The sequence below is a fragment of the Aotus nancymaae genome, unplaced genomic scaffold (genome assembly GCF_030222135.1).
Source record: "Aotus nancymaae isolate 86718 unplaced genomic scaffold, 86718_ANA_hifiasm-v0.15.2.pri h1tg000049l, whole genome shotgun sequence".
NCBI lineage: Eukaryota > Metazoa > Chordata > Mammalia > Primates > Aotidae > Aotus > Aotus nancymaae.
In genome coordinates, this window is record NW_026988463.1 from 15649465 (window position 1) to 15662235 (window position 12771).

Sequence of the window (12771 nt, forward strand, 5' to 3'; positions counted from 1 at the left end):
TGAGAGCCTCTGTCGGGGACTTCCTGGATGTCCCTCCCTTCTGCATGGGTGCAGGTGTCCACCATGCCGACCCCCACACCTAATGGCCCTGAATTTCCCTGGAGATCATAAATGCCCCACCCGTCATTCTCATCCCGAGACATTGGACTAAAACATAAATTACACCTACAAGCGTGGAAAACCACACTTACAGCCAGATGGTTTGAGATGACCCACCGATGTGATGCTAAATAATGCTGACTCCCACAGGGAGAAAGGTAGTGTCTTTTCAAGTCTCTGCCCATCCGCCTGATGGCATCAAGGAGAAAGTCTCAGCTTGTTGCTAACATGCCTTTAACACCTCTTCTAATGCATAATCACCCCATTTTATAGAGAGTAGCTCTCTAACCTCAGAGCCTTCCATAGTCCACAGTTCTGGCTAGCGTCTAATAACATCACTCTGCTTTCTTGTTTAATAGTTACCTCCTGTTTTTGCCATTCTTTTCCCTTTATAATGGGATGTAAAGTTTTATTTGAAAATAAAGTAGATGGCTGGGTCTGGTGGCTTATGCCTGTAATTCCAACACTTTGGGAGGCCAAAGCAGGAGGATTGCTTGAAGCCAGGACTTGGAGACCAGCCTGGGCAACATAATGAGACCCTAGCTCTACAAATAAAGTTTTTTTCTTTTGAGACGGAGTTTCGCTCTTGTTGCCAGGCTGGAGTGCAATGGCATGATCTTGGCTCACTGCAACCTCCGCCTCCTGGGTTCAAGTGATTCTCCTGCCTCTGCCCCCTGAGTAGTTGGGATTACAGACACCCGCCACTATGCCAAGCTAATTTTTCTACAAATATATATTTTTTTGAATGGCCAGGTATGATGGTGCACACCTGTAGTCCCAGCTACTCTGGAGGCTGAGGTAGGAGGATCGCATGTGCCCAGAGTTCAAGGTTGCAGTGAGCTATGATCACGCCACACACTTCAGCCTGGGCAACAGAGTGAGATCCTGTCTCTCTTAGATAAAAAGAAAGAAAGAGAGAAAGAAAGAGAGAGAGAGGGAGGAAGGAAGGGAGGGAGGGAGGAAGGAAGGGAGGAAGGGAGGGAGGGAGGGTAAAACAGGTGAGTAGGTTCACGAAGAACCCTGTCATAAATAATAGTAAGATGTTATGCAGAAAAGGTAAAACTGAGGAAGGCGGTACAGAAGTGAAGCTTTGGAAACCATGACTCCTGTGCCTCGTGCATTTTTGCTGCCAGAGCACTGGATGGGAACTTACTAGCAGGTGTGTGACCTTGGTGTCTTTACCTCCCCTATGTGGTCCTCAGTTTCCCCAAATGTGAAATGAGAGTAATGCCCTTCTTTGTAAGGTGATTACTTTGAAGGCTTCACTATTTTCAGAAGTCCTGGTGTGGAAAGGGGGATGGAAGTTGACAGACAAATAAGAAATACTAAGAGTCATTTTGAAATAGCCTTGCTTGGTTGGGCTAACAAAACAGACATAGTGAATGTCAGAAATTCTAAGAAGGGTCGGGCACACTGACTCACACCTGTAATCCCAGCACTTTGGGAGGCTTTGAGGTCAGGAGTTCAAGACCAGCCTGGCCAACATGGCGAAACCCTGTGTCTACTAAAAATACAAAAATTAGCTGGGCGTGATGGCACATACCTGTCATCTCAGCTACTCAGGAGGCTGAGGCCAGAGAATCACATGAACCCGGGAGGCAGAGGTTGCCATGAGCTTAGATTGTGCCACTGCACTCAAGCCTGGGCAATAGAGAGAGACTCCATGTCAAAAAAAAAGAAAAAGAAAAAATTCTAAGAAGTCTCTTTCTCCCAAGACCTAGTGCCACAGGAGAGTCACCTCTGACTGCTCAGCTGTCTTGAGGCCCCATATGGGGGTTCCTTTCTGTTCTCAGAGACAGCTGGCTCTGATGTCCCCCTGATCCCGCCTTCAGCCCAGTGGCCAAGGTAGCTTTGGAACTTAGAATGGGCCAGCCAGGCCTACCGTCTCTCACCTGGATGACAGCAGCTGCCTGGTACATCTTCTCTGTGCCAGACATTCATTTCATCCCACCTTCCTCATTTACATCTTCCCTGACTCCTCCAGACCCAGGTCTTGTCACAAGACCTGAACCTGATCATGCCTGTGTCAGTGCAAAAGGTCTCTGAGCAGAGCAACTGACACACATCTACCTGTGTTTGGCTGATGGCAGAGTCTGCGCTTTGGTACCCTGAAGCACCAGGGTAGAGAGGCTAGAGATGAGTGGCAGTGGTACCCAGCCAGGAGCTGAGGTGCACCTGAATTTCAGCAGAGGCCGGCGAGGGTGTGGGGATGGAGAGGGAGGGGGCAGAGTGGCTCAGAGGCAGAATGACAACCTCTGGCACCTAGTGAATGGGGGCAAAGAGCAGGAGGAAGAGTGAAGCTCACCGCAGGCTTCCTTTCTGTTAAAATATCTGCATCTTTGCTGCTGCCTCTTAAAGACTCCTGCAGGCCAGGCGTGGTGGCTCACGCCTGTAATCTCAGCACTTTAGGAGTCTGAGGTGGACAGATCACTTGAGGTCAGGAATTGAAACCAGCCCTGCCAACATGGTGACACCCAGTCTCTAAGTAAAAACAGAAAAATTATCCAAGCGTGGTGGTGCAAGCCTGCAGTCCCAGCTACTCAGGAGGCTGAGGCAGGAGAATTGCTTGAACGCAGGAGGTAGAGGTTGCAGTGAGCTGAGATCACACCACTGCACTCCAGCCTCGGTGACAGAATGAGACTCTGTCTCAAAAAAAAAAAAGACTCTTGCAGAGTTGGTGAGGATTCCTCAAGCCCAGGTCTGCTTGGGACAAAGTCAGTTCTCTCCTGACAGGGGACCCCTGCTGCCAAAGCCAGTCTTGCCCTGGAGATCTGAATTTATTTGTCTCAAGTCAGGATCTAGCATGCCAGCAACCACTGGCACCCACCAGAACCATTGTTAAGGTTGCTGTATGCTGTGCTGGGGTCTCCTGCCAAGTCCCAGGGAGAGATGGGGAGAAAAAATAGTGTTCCAGAAAAATTGCTGGTCCTTGCTGCAGTCTGCCAAAACAGATTCCGCTCAATCCTACCTTTGCACCTTGGTTCCCTGCAAGCCACGGGAGCATGCTGGGAGCACGCTCCTTCCCCGCGCCGCTCTCCTGCCTTCTTCCTTTTGGTCCAGCCATCCTGCAAGGCTCGAGTTCCCACCTTCATCGCACTTCCAGCTAACTCTAATTTTTTGCTTTGCTCATTTTTACAAGACTTGCTGCAACATCATTTGGCAATAAATCTTCACCTTTTAAGTTCATAAGCATCATCCCTGCTACCTCTGATTAGATCGTAAATCTGTTGATGTCTAGGTCTGGGACTGGGTCTTTAATTTTCTACACTCACCCCAGTGCCTACACAGAACTGAGCATTTAAAAGACAACCACACCATCAGGCTGGGTGCAGCGGCACACGCCGTCATCCCAGCACTTTGGGAGGCTGAGGCAGGCATGTCACTTGGGCCTAGAAGTTTGAGTCCAGCCATGGGCAACCCAGCGAGACCTCAGTAAAACAATTAACCAGGCACAGTTGTGCGTGCCTGTGGCCCCAGCTACTTGGGAGGCTGAGATAGGAGGATAGTTTGAGCCCAGGAGGTTGAGGCCATAGTGAGCTGTGATTGCACCACTGCACACCAGCCTTGGCGACAGAGCAAGACCCTGTCTCAAAAAATAAAATCATAAAATAAAAGACACACTATCCCAAGACCATTTGAAGGAATGAATGGAGTTTTAGATCTGAATGATCAAGGCAGCCTCCAGTTCCAAACGAATGAAGATTCCTCCCCTACTAGGTCGAAAGTGCTTCTTCATCTCATGCTTTTTGGTGAAAGAGCACTGGATGGGAAGTCCATCATAATCTCTAGCAGGTACTAAATAAATGATTCAGGAGAAGGAAAGAAAGGAGGCGAGAAAGGAAGGAAAAGAGATCGGTGAATAGGGAGATAGGTGAACAGAATACAACAGCTATGTATTTAAATTAGGGAGGGGCATAGGAGGGCATATGAGAACGTGGGCCCACTGCTGGGTTGTTGTACAGAGGGCTTAGTTGGTAGGAAGGCAGGGAAACACTTTGATATGAAAATATGTGGGAAATATATGGGTGATTAAGTAGGTAGAGAAATTGATCAACTGACAAGTAGATATGCGTAAATATGTACATAAATATGTAGACAGTAGATACAAATAGATACATTGAGAAGTAGATTACCACCATAAGACAGGGCGAGTGGCCGGGCGTGGTGGCTCACACCTATAATCCCAGCACTTTGGGAAGCTGAGACGGGTGGATTGCTTGAGGTCAGGAGCTCAAGACCAGCCTGGCCAACATGCAGAAACCCTGTCTCTACTAAAAATACAAAAATTAGCTGGGCACGGTGGCAGGCGCCTGTAATCCCAGCTACTCAGGAGGCTGAGGCAGGAGAATTGCTTGAATCTAGGAGGTGGAGGTTGAATCCGAGATCACGCTACTGCACTCCAGCCTGGGCGAAAAAGCAAGACTCTATCTTAAAATTAATTAATTAATAAAAGACAGGGTGAGAAAAATGATAATAATAATAAAAAGAAGTAGAAGTGAGGGGGTAGGTAGACAGATCAGGAAAGTTTGAGGGCAGGCAGGTAGGTGGATAGGCAAGCAGACGGTAAGGAATGCAGGTGAACCATTCAAGGTCGTAGCCACAGAGAACAGAAACTGCCCCTGTTTGGGGAAGTGCCAGGCTTGAGGGCAAGCGGTGTCTGGAACAGACTGACCTGGGAAAACCCATGGGGAAATGCCAGCTTCCGGGTGCAGGTGCATCTCCTACTGTGGTTCCTAGGGTAGAGGGCTGGTGAGTCTGATTGACTGGGAAGCAATCCAAGGTAAAAGGCGTGGGTCTTCCTCGGCAACACATCTCCCTCCCTGAGGCAAATGAGACTCCCTGAATCAGAGCAGGGGCTGGTCCTCAGGAAAGGAAGCCCAGAAGGAGGGAGGGCATGGGCTCTCTTCTCTCTGGTGGGTCATAGCTCTGGTTTCTCATCTCCTAAGGGCCAGATGGGGTAGGAAGCTGGAGAAAGGGAGCTTAGCTATCTGTGGGGTGTTCCTCCCTTTCCCATAAGTCAGGCAACTTCCCAGAGGAAGGCTTTGTTCTGTTATTCCTAGAACTGAGACCTCATGGACAAAAATACCACACAATGAAAACAGGACGACCAAAACAATCAACAAAGTAGAGTCAAAGGAATCAATAAAATATAAGACCCTGGCAGGGGTGCCCTACAGACGCTGAGAAAGTCTGCAAAATGGGCCCCTTTGTGCCTCGAATTCCATGGTCAAACCCAAGGCCAGCTGGGGCTGCCCTCACTTAAAGACATCCTTCCACCATTCACGCCGGCCTCGGGGCTGAGTCAGAACCGGCTTCCTCTTGCAGAGAATGTATGGGCCTTACACTGGATGATGTCCTCGAGCCCTTAAATCAGCGACTCTGAATGCTATTTTTATCTCCACTTTATAGATGGGGAAACTGAGGCGAGGGTGCCCGGGAAGTGCTCAAAGTCATCCCTCTTGGAATTGGGAAGGCAGGACGGGCACTCAGGCTGTCTGAGGACATGGCCCATGTGCTAATTCGATGTGCCAACCCAAGGGCAGGGGCCACATTGATTCATTTCTCGAATGTGCATAGCACTCAAGCACTCAGCGCTGCATTTTGTATAGAGTAGGCGTGTAGACGTTGTTTGGGGCCCCCAGTGAGATGCAGTCATTATTTTTCTTGGTGCTTCAGACCTCTGATTTACCTTCTTGCTGTTCATTTCTCTCTGCTGTTACCTTCCTTAGAGTTGCTACCTAATGCCAAGCACTGCCTTGGAAGGTTTCTACCTACCATCTCATTTAACACTCACTAGGGCTCCGGGAGATTCATATCATTGCTCCCATTTCAGAGATAAAGAAACCGAGATTCCGAGTGGTCTGGGCACGTGGCCAAGGTCATATGTTGTGTAAGGAGCAGAGCCTGGCCTCAGACCCAGAGCTGTCCAGCTGTCCAGCTTCCAGACTGGTTCTTTTCCCATTGTCACCCATCCTAGCTCTCCCTTCTCCGGCCTCTGCCAGCTCTTCCAGATGTTGTCACTCACTGTTGACCAGGTACTGCCTGAATGTTTGCTTTCCCTTCCCACTGAGCCACCTGAGTTCCTCCAGGGCAAGGACTGGACTCTTGGGACTCACTGGAGCTTTCCTGGGGCTGGACGCACACAGGTTGCTCTGCATAGCATAGAGCGAAACCCTTAAGCTCTCATCTCCAGAATTGGGCTTTCTGCACAATTGCAACCCAGGCACTGCAATATCTGAAGGTGCCTTCTGAATCATCAGGCTGGTTTCTGTTTGAAGATTGCCAACCTATTTGGGGTAGATTTACGGTAGCCCCTTGAGCTGTTTAGAAGAAGAAGTCAAAACCGTACCTTATTTTGCAGAAAGTACTGCAATTGGCCAGGACTCATGAGACCCCATAGTGTCCCTCCTCAGTTCATGCCCAGAGGCAAATCAGTTAACTTCTCTGTGCCTCAGTTTACTCATCACTAAAGTAGGAATAATGAACTATCCATTCGTCCATCCACCCCCCCATCCACCCATCCATCCACTCAACATTCAACAAATATATATTGCATATGTTGCATACCTACCCTGTGCTCAGGCCCTGTGCTAGGTATTTGTGACATACCATAATCAAAACATAGATCCATGTCCATGTGGAGTTTATTTCTCCAGTGGAAGAGTCAAACAATAAACAACACACGCAATACAAAAGTAAGATGGCTGGGCATGGTGGCTCACACCTGTAATCCCAGCACTTTGGGAGGCCGAGGCAGGCAGATCGCCTGAGGTCAGGAGTTTGAGACCAGCCTGGCCAACATGGAGAAACCCCATCTCTACTAAAAGTACAAAATTAGCTGGGCATGGTGGTACATGCCTGTAATCCCAGCTACTCGGGAGTCTGAGGCAGGAGAATCGCTTAAAACCAAGAGGTGGAGGTTGCAGTGAGCCGAGATCGCGCCATTGCACTCCAGCCTGGGCAACAAGAATGAAACTCCATTTCAAAAAAAAAAAAAGTAAGAAATACAGAAGGTGGGGTCCAGGTGCAGTGGCACAGGCCTATAATCCCAGCACTTTGGGAGCCAAGGCAGGTGTATCACTTGACGTCAGGGGTTTGAGACCAGCCTGACCAATGTGGTAAAACCCCGTCTCTAAGAAAAATACAAAAATTAGCAGGCGTGGTGGTGCACGCCTGTAATCCCAGCTACTTGGGCAGCTAAGGCATGAGAACCACTTGAACCCGGGAGGTGGAGGTTGCAGTGAGCTGAGATCACACCACTCTACTCCAGCCTGAGTGATAGAGTGAGATTCAGGGAAAAAAAAAAAAAAGGAAGGTGGGGAAAAAATCAAGCCGGGGAGTGGACTCAGTGTGTGGAGGGAGGAGTTGCAATTCTAAATGGCTTGGTCAGGGCAGACCTCATTGATAAGGTGACATTTGTGCAAAGAGTAGATGGACTTTAGGAGGTGGACCAAGAAGAAGCTTGGAGAAGAGTGCCCCAGGCAGAGGGAACGGCACGTGCAAAAGTCCTGAGACAGACAGTGTGCTGAGTGTGTCTGAGGAACGGCGAGGGTGCCAGCATGGCTGGAGTAGATGAACAAGGCAGGCAGGAGCAGGGGATGAGAGCAGAGAGGTGATCAGGTGGGAAAGGCCTTGTGGGCAGTTGTCCGGATGTATCTTTTCCTCTGAGTGATGTGGGAGCCAGTGCAGCGTTTAGCACAGCAGAGGGCTACGGTCATTACAGGGTGGTTGAGAGGGAGAGTCACAAAAACCCCACATGGATGATTTCCTTTTCTGAACCCCCCGAAATGAAAGTCAGGGCCCTTTGTTTACAAACCATGCAATTCTCTTTCCCTGCCCTCTTTCTTCCCCTCTGAGAGCTGACCAGCAGCAACACACCTGCCTGCTGTCACATGTTAAGCCTGGCGGCCCTGAAGGAAACTGGCCTGGAAAGGCAGAAAGAGAAAGCAGAGAAAGAAAGCAATTTGCCCTGCTCCCCTCCCAGCTCCCCAAAGACCACACTGGGCCCTGAGCGCAGTTCCACTTTCTGGAGTCACGTGGGATCAGAAACAAAAATACTACCTCCCAAGGGAGGAAACAGAGTTAAATAACAGGAACCAGCACTCTCGGAAGGAGGAGGTGGGAGGGGCTGAAGGCACATGTGGCTGGGGCGGCGGGGCTGCGGCCAGGGAGAGAGGAGGGTACTGGCTTCTCTCCCAGTTGGCATCTGTGCCACCATCAAGACCACACTGGCTGTCTGCACCCCTGTTGAGAAGCCAAGGGAGAAGGTTTGGGTGGTAAAGATGCCCCTTCACCCAGGTGTCTGTCAGGAGGAAGAGAATGAAAGCTGAGGCCAAGAGATGATGGAAACCGCTTGGGTGAGAATTCAGCCGCAAGAAGAGCCAACCCCACAGAAATGTATGTCTTGGCAGGAAAATGACATTGCCTTGGTGCCCAAGATAAGGCCACCAGACAGCATTTGATGCTCTGAAGACTAAGTTGAAGATCAAAACGTGTCTGTCTTCAAATCCAACCTTCACCACTTCCCACCTAGGGGACCTGGCAAGTTGTGTCACCTCTGGGCAGTGTCTGTTCTCTTCTCTAAGAGTTAAATAAGGATGGGGATCAAAGGGCTCAGGGTCAAGGGAGAAGTAAGGGAGTTCCACACTGTGCTTAGGCCTCGCCTGGCACATTAAATCCTCAGTGAAGGTCCATCACTGTTATTTTCTCAAGACTTGCATTTGAGAAGGAGATAGAACAAATACCGTCTTTAGAAAGTGATGACCAGGTTGGATGTGGTGGCTCATGCCTGTTAGCCCAGCACTTTAGGAGGCCAAAGCGGGAGGATGGCTGGAGGTCAGGAGTTCGAGAGCAGCCTGGTCAACATAGTGAGACCTCATCTCTACAAAAAAAACTAGCCAGGCATAGTAGTGCACGCCTGCGGTCCCAGCTAGTTGAGAGGCTGAGGTGGGAGGATCACTTGAGCCCCGGAGGTTGAGGCTGCAGTGAGCTGTGATTGTGCTACTACACTCCAGCCTGGGCAACAGAACAGACCCCATCTCAAAGAAAGAAAGGAAGTTGTGACATTGGAATGAAGTGAGAACTTCTTTGTAACTGGGTAGGAAACCAAAAATGCTGGAGGAGTTGAGGGTGTGAGCGGAGCGGAAAGAGCACAGTGCAGACTTGTCTTTCTGGTTGAAGATGTAGGTGTGTCGCCAATGCTCTTTAAGGCATTCGTTCTGTCTCCCTGTAAGCTACTTCTTATTCGCTGTTTCTCTCTCTTTCTTTCCCCTATCTTCTCCCTCTTTCTCTTCCTCTGTCAGTCTTCCTTTCTCTCCCTCCCTTTCTCCCTGTCTGTGCATCTCTCAGTCTCTATGTCTATCTCTCCCTTCCTTTCTCACTCTCCTTCTGTCTGTCACTCAGTTTGTCTATGTGTGTCACACAGACACACACATGTGCACATAAGCAAATGCATATAAACACACACACGCTCATGCACACACGGCAGCCTCTGCTCTCGGCTCTTTCCCTGGCTCTTCTTTCTTCACCCCATTTCTCTTCTTTTTTTTTGAGACGGAGTCTCACTCTGTTGACCAGACTGGAGTGCAGGGGCATAATCTCGGCTCACTGCAACCTCTGCCTCCCGAGTTCAAGCAACTCTCCTGCCTCAGCCTCCTGAGTAGCTGGGATTAAGGCACCCACCACCATGTCTGGCTGATTTTTATAGTTTTTAGCAGAGATGACATTTCACTATGTTGGCCAGGCTGGTCTTGAACTCCTGATCTCAGGTCATCCACCTGCCTTGGCCTCCCAAAGTGCTGGGATTACAGGTGTGGGCCACTGTGCCTGGCCCCATTTCTCTCTTTTTGACTCACACTGATTGTGCCTGCATCCATCTTTCCCACTAGACTGCAAGCCCCTTGAAGGCAGGAGCTGATCTGTCCATTGGTGCCCCGTTAGTGCTGGCGTATCGTCAGGGCTCAGGGAATTAAGCCAAGCAGGCATTTGACTGCATGACTCTGGGACGGTCCCTTCCAGAAGAGCAGGAAGCACGCTGTACACTCCAGCACACCAGGGAATGGAGGCAGTGCTCCAAGCTTTCCCTGCTCCTGCCAACTCACCAGACACTTGGATTTCTCACCCATCTGCCTTCCCATTTGACTTCCCTTTCAGAGTGGAGGGAATATCTTTGAGCTACCTACAGCCTGTCATTGCTCCTTGAGTAAAAGCGATACCAACTTACCACCATGGTCCCTGTGGCCGGGGCCTTTCTTGGCCGCTGGGGGCTGCAGCCCACTCCAGGCCCACCCCTGGAGGGCCAAGTCCAGGTCTCCTTTCTCTAGCAGGGTCAAAGAGATCTTCCTGGCCAAAGCCTCGCTATCAGGCTCATGGAGCAGGGTGCAGTGGTATTCTCTGGAGAGGAGCTCCTCCTTCAGCAGGCTGTCCAGGAGGGCCTGCACCAGGCTAGGCCGATGGTTGGAGAGCAGCGTTCGCACCTGAGTCAGGATTGCCTGGAAGTGGTTCATGGCAGCTCTTGGAATCAGGGCAGTGGCCGGGGCCAGTGCCTGGGATCTCCGCTCACCCGGCCTGCTTCATCCAAAACGTGAAGTGAAAACCAGGACGAGGGAACCTCTGCAATTTGTTGCAGTTTATTCCTACTTAGGAAGATTTCCTCTTTTGCGTTGGAGGCTGGGGTTCCTGGTAAATGGACGGATATGGGCTTCGGGGTTGATTCAGACTCCACAGATATTCGCTGGGTGCTACCCAGGTGCGTGTGCCAGCGAAGCCCACAGCCTTCTGTTGAAGCCAATCTAGTATTACTAAGAGGAAGGCAGCATGCCTCTGTACAGGACCTACAAGGTGACAGGTCTTTTCAGCTGTCTTATTATAGCAAGTAGGCATTATGGTACAGAGGTTAAGCAGATAGGCTTGGAGCTAATCTGCCTGTGTTCGAGTCCCAGATCTGTTCCTTGCCAATTATGTGACTTTGGACATGTTATGTAGCCTTTTTTTTTTTGGAGACAAGGTCTTTCTCTGTTGCCCAGGCTGGTGTGCAGTGGGGTGATCATAACTCATTGCAGCCTCAATTTCCCAGGTTCAAGCTATCTTCCCATCTCCATTTCCTGAGTAGCTGGGACTACAGAATCACATCATCAGGCCCTACTAATTTTTTTAAATTTTTATTTTTAGTAGAGACAAGGTGTCACTCTGTTTCCCAATCTGGTCTTGAATTCCTGGGTTCAAGTGATCCTCCTGCCTCGGCCTCCTCAACTGCTGGGATTAAGGTGTGAGCCACCATACCTGCCTTACTTAGCATTTTTAGTCTCTGTTTGTTAATAGCACTTACATTATAGGGTTGTTGGGAGGATTAAATGAGATAACATAAACAGAGTCCCTAGTGCATTATCTACAACATTATAATAATACAATAAATATGAGCCACCATTATTATTAGTGATTAATCACGCAAACTACTGTCACCTATAGTAGTGATACTATCTATCACAAAATCTCAGTCTCCTCCTCTGCAAAATTTCCCACTGAAAGCAATCCAATCTCATATGCATTTAGGGGCTTAACACTGGACCTAGTAAACACTTAATGAACACTGACTATTTGTTAACACTATTCCCAACTTACTAATGCACAAAACAGAGGATTTGCACAGAAGCCAGTCTGGTTTGTGATTCTAAAAATCCCCAACCAATTTTAGAGAACCATAGGTGACTGTTCTCCTGCCCATTCTGTAACATGCCCTGATTTTGTTTCCTCCAGACTCAGGATTACCATCTCTCAGATAGGGCCATTTGCGTTACTCATTTAAATGAGACGAAGAATTTCCACTTCCAGTATGGCTGACCAACTCCCATATGATCAATGCTACCGCAGGTAACAATTATAAACTCTGGGGAGAATATAAAAAATAACTATCCAAAGGCACTGGAGGGGGTCAGGCCAGGCAGATACTGGAATGGAGTTAATACAAGGAAAATGAGAATATCATTGGTGAATTTCCTAGTCCATGAGTTTAGTCTGAAGGCAGGTTTCAATCAGTGATGTGCAGGGCAGTTAAGATTTTTATTTAAAAAAGAAAAAAACAAAAAAGGCTGGGCATGGTGGCTCGCACCTATAATCCCAGGACTTTGGTAAGTGGAGGTGGGAGGATTGTTTGAGCTTAGGAGTTTGAGACCAGCCTGGGCAACATGGAGAAACCCCATCTCTACTAAAATTACAAAAGTTAGTTGGGTGTGGTAGCTCATGCCTGTGGTCCCAGCTGCTTGGAAGGCTGAGGTGGGAGGATCACTTGAGCCTGGAGGTTGAGGTTGCAGTGGGCTTTGATAGCACCACTGAACTTTAGCCTAGGCGATAGAGTAAGACTCTATCTCACAAAAAAAATAAAAAAAGGAAAGGTTTCTGCCCTTTATACTTAGAGGGCAGAATTTAGGGCAAAAATAGCTACTGGAAATTAGAAATCACAGACACAGAGGCAGAAAGAAGTAGCCCCAAATTCTGTGTATAGCTGTCCAAATATCTGCTGGCCTCTTGACCATGTATGTATTCATAGGTCAGACTCCAAGAAGCTCAGCTAAGGCTAAATAAGCTGAACTAAGATTTCAGCTGCAATGGGTGTAGGAGTAGGAGATTTTGCATTTGATTCCAGCCAAGTTATAGCCCTACTGAAAAACCCCAAAA

The 12771-nt window shown here is 48.9% G+C and overlaps 1 protein-coding gene across 7 annotated transcripts in view; it reads right to left on the bottom strand.

The window, feature by feature from the left end:
- Positions 1–10679, bottom strand: part of CIITA (class II major histocompatibility complex transactivator) — a 66244-nt gene extending 55565 nt beyond the window's left edge. For 6 of the 7 annotated variants that reach the window (XM_012453187.2, XM_012453186.2, XM_012453183.2 and 3 more), the window contains exon 1: positions 10322–10679. In XM_012453187.2, coding sequence (XP_012308610.2) covers positions 10322–10604 — 283 coding nt within the window. In that variant the 5' untranslated portion in view covers positions 10605–10679. The remainder of the gene's footprint in view (positions 1–10321) is intronic. The other variant, XM_064362504.1, reaches the window with a different exon arrangement.
- Positions 10680–12771: the final 2092 nt, after the last annotated feature.